We start from the raw sequence: 9,539 nt of genomic DNA, 5'->3' as shown, positions 1-9,539 counted from the left end.
CACTGAACCCTGTGGGAGCCGTTGTCTCCCCAGTGGCGATGTTCACTACACACCGCACCAGGTACTCATTTGAGGCTGAGTCGACCTAGGGGAGGCCCACGACCAGTTCAGATAATCGTCACCGGTGTTGGTGGCCGCGAGCGGGAATCGAACTCGGGTCGCCGGGTTCGTAGCGCAGCGTAGCGCTAACCGCTGCACCACCGCTCGCAATCACAAACTTCCGACATTAAAATAAATAAATACAAAGAAACCGGCTTCCTGCCCGTTCGCTCTCAACACGGATCCGATCAATCACGCGGGGCGCTGCAACAAACACATTCCTCCTCCTGCGGCGGAGGAGGGAGCTGGTAGGAACACGTCGGGTTGCTCGGTCAATGGCCTGCAGGGTCAACGGCGGCGTGGTGCATTCCCACAAATATGCCCGACTGTGAGGGCGGGCACAATCCGGCGTGAGTAGGTGAAACGTTGAGTTTTATAAGAGCACCACGGGGTGACCAGCCCCTCCCCACCCAGCCCCATCTCCCACCCAGGCCCTCCCCACCCAGCCCCTTCCCACCCAGCCTCTCCCCACCCAGCCCCTTCCCACCCAGCCCCTCCCCACCCAGCCCACCCCCCTCCCACCCCTCCACCCAGCCCCACCCTCCCCACCCAGCCCCTCCCCACCCAGCCCCACCCCTCCCACCCCCCACTCAGCCCCACCCTCCCCACGCAGCCCCTCCCCACCCTCCCCTCCCCACCCAGCCCCTCCCCACCCAACCTTCACCCACCCCCCTCCCACCCCTCCACCCAGCCCCACCCTCCCCACCCAGCCCCTCCCCACCCAGCCCCACCCCTCCCACCCCCCACTCAGCCCCACCCTCTCCACGCAGCCCCTCCCCACCCTCCCCTCCCCACCCAGCCCCTCCCTGCACGACGGACACAATAATCCCCTGTGGGCTGGTGTAACCAGGAGGTTCCTACCAGTAAAATGTGTCCATGATTTAGGCCCGTATATGGAGCAATGAAACGGAAATCGACGCATATTTAAGGCTGCAATGCTGAATGAAAACGGGAATTGACACGGATCAAGCACGGCTATGATATTTTGAATGTCGGTGTGGATCAAGCGGTGATGTTGTGAATGTCTGTGTCTGTGTGTTCAAGCACGGAGTGAATCAAGCGGAGACACACAGAGACACACAGAGACACACACAGAGACCCCTTCTGTCGCCATGGCAGTGATATTTTTTGGTCTCCTGCTTCCACAACCGACCATCACCACCACAACCACCATCACCACCATCATCACCACCACCATCATCACCACCATCATCACCACCATCACCACCACCATCACCACCATCACCACCACAACCATCACGTCCACTATCACCACCACCACCACCACCATCACCACCACCACCCTCACCACCACCACAATCACGATCACCACCACCACCACCACAAATTCCACCACCACCACCTCCACCACCACCACCACCACCTCCACCACCACCACCACCACCATCATCACGACCACCACCACCACCACCACGACCACCACCTCCACCACCTCCACCACCACCATCACCATCACCACCACCACCATCACCATCACCACCATCACCACGACCTCCACCACCTCCACCACCACCACCTCCACCACCTCCACAACGACCTCCACCACCACCACCATCGTCACCACCACCACCACCACCACGGTGAGCTGCTGCTGCTGGTGGTGGAGGCTGCTGAGTCTGCGCCGACCGTCACTGGAAGCCTCCAAAGTGGCCCTGAAACAGAGAAGACGACAACGACGAGGTCACGGCGGTGCGGAGTTCACAGTGCAGAGGTCAGAGGTCACGGTGCAGAGTTCACGGTGCAGAGATCAAGGTGTAGTGATGGTGGTGATGGTGGTGATGATGGTGGTGATGATGGTGATGATGGTGATGATGGTGATGATGATGGTCATGGTGATGATGGTGGTGGTGGTGGTGATGGTGGTGGTGCTGATGCTGATGATGCTGCTGCTGATGATGATGATGATGCTGCTACTGCTGATGATACTGCTGATGATGCTGCTGCTGATGATGCTGCTGCTGCTGCTGATGATGATGCTGCTGCTGATGATGCTGCTGCTGCTGATGATGATGCTGCTGCTGCTGATGATGGTGATGATGATGATGATGCTGCTGCTGATGATGATGCTGCTGCTGCTGCTGCTGCTGCTGATGATGCTGCTGCTGCTGATGATGATGCTGCTGCTGCTGATGATGGTGATGATGATGATGATGCTGCTGCTGATGATGATGCTGCTGCTGATGATGCTGCTGCTGATGATGATGTTGCTGCTGATGCTGCTGCTGCTGATGATGGTGATGATGATGCTGCTACTGCTGATGCTGCTGCTGATGATGATGCTGCTGCTGCTGATGATGATGCTGCTGCTGCTGATGATGCTGCTGCTGCTGCTGATGATGCTGCTGCTGATGATGCTGCTGCTGCTGCTGCTGCTGATGATGCTGCTGCTGATGATGCTGCTGCTGCTGATGATGCTGCTGCTGATGATGATGCTGCTGCTGCTGATGATGCTGCTGCTGCTGATGATGATGGTGATGATGATGATGCTGATGATGCTGCTGCTGATGATGGTGCTGATGATGATGCTGATGATGTTGCTGCTGCTGATGATGCTGCTGCTGATGATGCTGCTGCTGCTGCTGATGATGCTGCTGCTGCTGATGATGCTGCTGCTGATGATGCTGCTGCTGCTGATGATGCTGCTGCTGCTTCACGCACCTGCCCATATCTGTAGACGCCGCCTGCAGGCTGCAAGCTACTGCCAGGACTTCCTGCCATAGAGGAAACGGAGTAACCACCACCGCCACCACCGCCACCACCGCCGCCACCACCGCCACCACCGCCACCACCGCCACCACCGCCACCACCGCCACCACCACCGCCACCACCGCCACCACTGCCACCACCACCGCCACCACCGCCGTAGCCACCAAACTCCACCACGGAAGTTGGCGTGGAACCTGCGGTGAGGGCGATTACAAAGACAAAGGTGCTTCGTGAAGCTCGTTGCTGGAGGTGCCAAGGGCTGTTGCAGCGAGTAGCAGCGAATTTGCACGTGCGTGTGTGTGTACGTGTGTGTGTGTACATGTGTGTGTGTGTACGTGTGTTTACGTGTGTGTACGTGTGTGTGTGTGTACGTGTGTGTACGTGTGTGTGTACGTGCGTGTGTGTACGTGTGTGTGTGTATGTGTGTACGTGTCTGTGTGTATGTGTGGTCTCTGTGGGTCTCTGTGTGCGGAGTCTATGGCCATTATGAACCCCCTGAGAGAGAGAGAGAGACACCCAGACCCAGGGCCTGAACCCAGGCTCTCAGTGTCTCCGACACGGCCATCGTGAACCCCCTGAGAGAGAGACACCCAGACCCAGGGCTTGAACCCAGGCTCTCAGCGTCTCCGACACGGCCATCGTGAACCCCCTGAAAGAGAGAGAGAGACACCCAGACCCAGGGCCTGAACCCAGGCTCTCAGTGTCTCCGACACGGCCATCGTGAACCCCCTGAGAGAGAGAGAGACACCCAGACCCAGGGCTTGAACCCAGGCTCTCAGTGTCTCCGACACGGCCATCGTGAACCCCCTGAGAGAGAGAGAGAGACACCCAGACCCAGGGCCTGAACCCAGGCTCTCAGTGTCTCCGACACGGCCATCGTGAACCCCCTGAGAGAGAGAGAGACACCCAGACCCAGGGCTTGAACCCAGGCTCTCAGCGTCTCCGACACGGCCATCGTGAACCCCCTGAGAGAGAGAGAGACACCCAGACCCAGGGCTTGAACCCAGGCTCTCAGTGTCTCCGACACGACCATCGTGAACCCCCTGAGAGAGACACCCAGACCCAGGGCTTGAACCCAGGCTCTCAGCGTCTCTGACACGGCCATCGTGAACCCCCTGAGAGAGAGAGAGACACCCAGACCCAGGGCTTGAACCCAGGCTCTCAGTGTCTCCGACACGGCCATCGTGAACCCCCTGAGAGAGAGAGAGACACCCAGACCCAGGGCTTGAACCCAGGCTCTCAGCGTCTCCGACACGGCCATCGTGAACCCCCTGAGAGAGAGAGAGACACCCAGACCCAGGGCTTGAACCCAGGCTCTCAGTGTCTCCGACACGACCATCGTGAACCCCCTGAGAGAGACACCCAGACCCAGGGCTTGAACCCAGGCTCTCAGTGTCTCCGACACGACCATCGTGAACCCCCTGAGAGAGACACCCAGACCCAGGGCTTGAACCCAGGCTCTCAGTGTCTCTGACACGGCCATTATGAACCCCCTGAGAGAGACACCCAGACCCAGGGCTTGAACCCAGGCTCTCAGTGTCTCTGACACGGCCATTATGAACCCCCTGAGAGAGAGAGAGACACCCAGACCCAGGATTTCCGTGTCTCCGACACGGCCGCCATGAATCTCTCACCATAGCCAGGATGCGTGTTGTTCTGTTGCTGAGGGAAGGGTTGAACCTGTGGGTGAGACATTGCATAGCCCCCTTCTGCAGACAGACGCACAGAGACACACACAGAGAGACACACAGAGAAAGACAGAGACACACAGAGAGACACACAGAGACACACAGAGACACACAGAGAGACACACAGAGACAGAGACACACAGAGAGAGACACACACAGAGACACACACAGAGAGAGACACACAGAGACAGACAGAGACAGAGACACATTTAGACTTGCACAAAACCATACCCTGGATCTGCCAGGAAGGTGATGGTGGTGATGGTGGTGGTGGTGGAGGTGATGGTGGTGATGGTGGTGGTGGTGGAGGTGATGGTGGTGATGGTGGTGGTGGTGGAGGTGATGGTGGTGATGGTGGTGATGGTGGTGGTGGTGATGATGCCGATGAAGATGTCGATGATGATGATGATGATGACGATGTCAATGATGATGGTGGCGATGACGATGATGATGATGATGTTGATGATGATGACTGCGATGACGATGATGATGGCGATGATGATGACGATGACGATGTTGATAATGTTGATGATGACTGCGATGATGGTGATGATGATGATGATGTCGATGATGATGATGGTGACGATGGTGATGATGGTGGTGGCGGTGGCTCTCACGGTCAGTGGTCCCAGCGTGGTGGAAAGTCTCGGCGTAGAACTCCTCCTGCCCAGCCGCAAAGCGCTGCTGGGGGATCCTGCCTGGGGGGGGAGGGGGGAGGGGAGGGGTGAGGGGGGGAGGGGCGAAGGGGGAGGGGGGGGAGGGGCGGGGGGGAGGGGCAAGGGGGGGGAGGGGCAAGGGGGGGAGGAAGGAGAGAAAGGAGGGGCGAGGGGGGGGAGGGGCGAGGGGGAGAAGGGCAAGGGGGGGAGGAAGGGGAGGGGCGAGGGGGGGAGGGGGGGAGGAGGAGGGGGGGGTCTGGGTTACAAAGGGGCAGCGCTGCAATATCCGCCGCCTCTGATAGGGAGCGTTGAGACGCCCAGTAGACTCACCACACAGACACCCATAGACTCAGCACACAGAGACCCATAGACTCACCACACAGAGACCCATAGACTCACCACACAGAGACCCATAGACTCACCACACAGAGACCCACAGACTCACCACACAGCAGAGACCCACAGACTCATCACACAGCAGAGACCCATAGACTCATCACACAGCAGAGACCCATAGACTCACCACACAGAGACTGACAGACTCATCACATAGAGACCCACAGACTCATCACACAGAGACCCACAGACTCACCACACAGAGACCCACAGACTCACCACACAGAGACCCATAGACTCACCACACAGAGACCCATAGACTCATCACACAGCAGAGACCCATAGACTCATCACATATAGACCCATAGACTCATCACACAGCAAAGACCCACAGACTCACCACACAGAGACCCACAGACTCATCACACAGCAGAGACCCATAGACTCATCACACAGAGACTCACAGACTCACCACACGGAGACTCACAGACTCATCACACAGAGACCCATAGAATCATCACACAGCAGAGACCCATAGACTCATCACACAGAGACCCACAGACTCACCACACAGAGACCCATAGACTCACCACACAGCAGAGACCCATAGACTCACCACACAGAGACCCACAGACTCACCACACAGAGACCCACAGACTCATCACACAGAAGAGACCCACAGACTCATCACACAGAGACCCATAGACTCACCACACAGCAGAGACCCACAGACTCATCACACAGCAGAGACCCATAGACTCATCACATAGAGACCCATAGACTCACCACACAGAGACCCACAGACTCATCACACAGAAGAGACCCACAGACTCATCACACAGAGACCCATAGACTCACCACACAGAGACCCACAGACTCACCACACAGAGACCCACAGACTCATCACACAGAAGAGACCCACAGACTCATCACACAGAGACCCATAGACTCACCACACAGCAGAGACCCACAGACTCATCACACAGCAGAGACCCACAGACTCACCACACAGAGACCCACAGACTCATCACACAGAGACCCATAGACTCAACACACAGAGACCCACAGACTCACCACACAGAGACCCACAGACTCATCACACAGAGACCCACAGACTCACCACACAGAGACCCACAGTCTCACCACACAGAGACTCACAGACTCACCACACAGAGACCCACAGACTCACCACACAAAGACCCATAGACACACAGAGACCCACAGACTCACTCACACAGAGACCCACAGACTCACCACACAGAGACCCAGACTCACCACGCAGAGACCCATAGACTCACCACACAGCAGAGACCCACAGACTCATCACACAGCAGAGACCCATAGACTCATCACACAGCAGAGACCCATAGACTCACCACACAGAGACCCACAGACTCATCACACAGAGACCCACAGACTCATCACACAGAGACCCACAGACTCACCACACAGAGAACCACAGACTCACCACACAGAGACCCATAGACTCACCACACAGAGACCCATAGACTCATCACACAGCAGAGACCCATAGACTCACCACACAGAGACCCACAGACTCATCACACAGCAGAGACCCATAGACTCATCACACAGAGACCCACAGACTCATCACACAGCGGAGACCCACAGACTCACCACACAGAGACCCACAGACTCACCACACAGAGACCCACTGACTCATCACACAGAGACTCACAGACTCATCACACAGAGACACACAGACTCACCACACAGAGACCCACAGACTCACCACACAGAGACACACAGACTCATCACACAGAGACCCACAGACTCACCACACAGAGACCCACAGACTCACCACACAGAGACCCACAGACTCACCACACAGAGACTCACAGACTCATCACACAAAGACCCACAGACTCACCACACAGCAGAGACCCATAGACTCACTACTCAGAGACCCACAGACTCACCACACAGAGACCCACACACTCACCACACAGAGACCCACAGACTCACCACATAGAGACCCACAGACTCACCACACAGAGACCCACAGACTCACCACACAGCAGAGACCCATAGACTCACCACTCAGAGACCCACAGACTCACCACACAGCAGAGACCCACAGACTCACCACACAGAGACCCACAGACTCACCACACAGAGACCCACAGACTCATCACACAGAGACTCACAGACTCATCACACAGAGACACACAGACTCACCACACAGAGACCCACAGACTCACCACACAGAGACACACAGACTCATCACACAGAGACCCACAGACTCACCACACAGAGACCCACAGACTCACCACACAGAGACCCACAGACTCACCACACAGAGACTCACAGACTCATCACACAGAGACCCACAGACTCACCACACAGCAGAGACCCATAGACTCACTACTCAGAGACCCACAGACTCATCACACAGAGACCCACAGACTCACCACACAGAGACCCACACACTCACCACACAGAGACCCACAGACTCATCACATAGAGACCCACAGACTCACCACACAAAGACCCACAGACTCACCACACAGCAGAGACCCATAGACTCACCACTCAGAGACCCACAGACTCACCACACAGCAGAGACCCATAGACTCACCACTCAGAGACCCACAGACTCATCACACAGCAGAGACCCATAGACTCATCACAGAGACCCATAGACTCATCACACAGCAGAGACCCACAGACTCACCACACAGAGACCCATAGACTCATCACACAGAGACCCATAGACTCACCACACAGAGACCCACAGACTCACCACACAGAGAGACCCACAGACTCACCACACAGAGACCCACAGACTCACCACACAGAGACCCATAGACTCATCACACACAGACCCACAGACACAGACTCACCACCCATAGACTCACCACACAGAGACCCTGTACCTGTCTGCGGCAGCTGTGGATACGCGTTGAGGAGTGGTGGTGGTGGTGGTGGCGGTGGTGGCGGTGGTGGCGGTGGTGGTGCTTGTTTGGCACCGCCGCTGATATCACCGATTCCGCCCAGTGTGGTTCCCGGCTCCGTTTGGGGGGCTGCGTCGACCGTCTGGGCCACGGGGGGGGGGGCCCCCACGGTGGGGGGGGGCAGGCTGGGTGGGGGGGGGTCTCCCCAGCAAGTGTGGGGGGCCAGGGAATGGGCCAGCTGAGGGTGGGGGGGGGGGGGAGACAGTGGGGGGGGGCAGGAGAGTTAATGAAGGCGTGATCGTTGGAATCATCATCATCATCACCGTCATCGTCACCATCGAAATCATCGTCATCATCATCATCATCACCACCATCATCATCGTCACCATCATCGTCGTCGTCATCATCATCGTCGTCGTCGTCATCATCATCATCACCGTCATCGTCACCATCGAAATCATCGTCATCATCACCATCATCATCATCATCATCACCGTCATCATCGTCACCATCGAAATCACCGTCATCATCACCATCGTCGTCATCGTCATCATCACCATCATCATCGTCACCGTCGAAATCATCGTCATCACCATCATCATCGTCATCATCACCGTCATCATCGTCACCGTCGAAATCATCGTCATCATCACCATCATCGTCGTCGTCGTCATCATCATCACCACCATCATCATCGTCATCATCGTCATCATCACCGTCGTCATCATCATCATCGTCATCATCATCGTCATCATCATCGTCACCATCACCATCATCATCGTCATCACCACCATCACCACCATCATCAACATCATCATCATCACCACCATCACCACCATCACCACCATCATCATCACCATCATCATCACCATCATCACCACCATCACCACCATCGTCATCATCATCATCGTCGTCGTCATCATCATCATCACCGTCATCGTCACCATCGAAATCATCGTCATCATCACCATCATCATCATCATCACCGTCATCAACGTCACCATCGAAATCACCGTCATCATCACCATCGTCGTCATCGTCATCGTCATCATCGTCACCATTGAAATCATCGTCATCACCATCATCGTCGTCATCGTCATCATCACCGTCATCATCGT

General features: G+C 56.4%; 1 protein-coding gene across 1 annotated transcript; it reads right to left on the bottom strand.

Annotated features, from left to right (window-relative positions):
• Positions 1-1,201: 1,201 nt before the first annotated feature.
• LOC144738826 (uncharacterized) lies at positions 1,202-8,563 on the bottom strand (the record flags this gene model as incomplete). Its single annotated transcript, XM_078621813.1, has 5 exons — positions 1,202-1,772; positions 2,779-3,020; positions 4,461-4,535; positions 5,132-5,212; positions 8,404-8,563. Coding segments are annotated over 5 exons (582 nt in total), but the record flags the coding sequence as incomplete, so codon positions are not given.
• Between the last annotated feature and the right edge of the window lie 976 nt (positions 8,564-9,539).

The sequence above is a fragment of the Lampetra planeri genome, unplaced genomic scaffold, assembly GCF_965212315.1.
Source record: "Lampetra planeri unplaced genomic scaffold, kcLamPlan1.2.h2 scaffold_118, whole genome shotgun sequence".
In the NCBI taxonomy this organism is placed as follows: Eukaryota; Metazoa; Chordata; class Hyperoartia; order Petromyzontiformes; family Petromyzontidae; genus Lampetra; species Lampetra planeri.
This window is presented reverse-complemented; position numbering and strand designations above follow the sequence as displayed.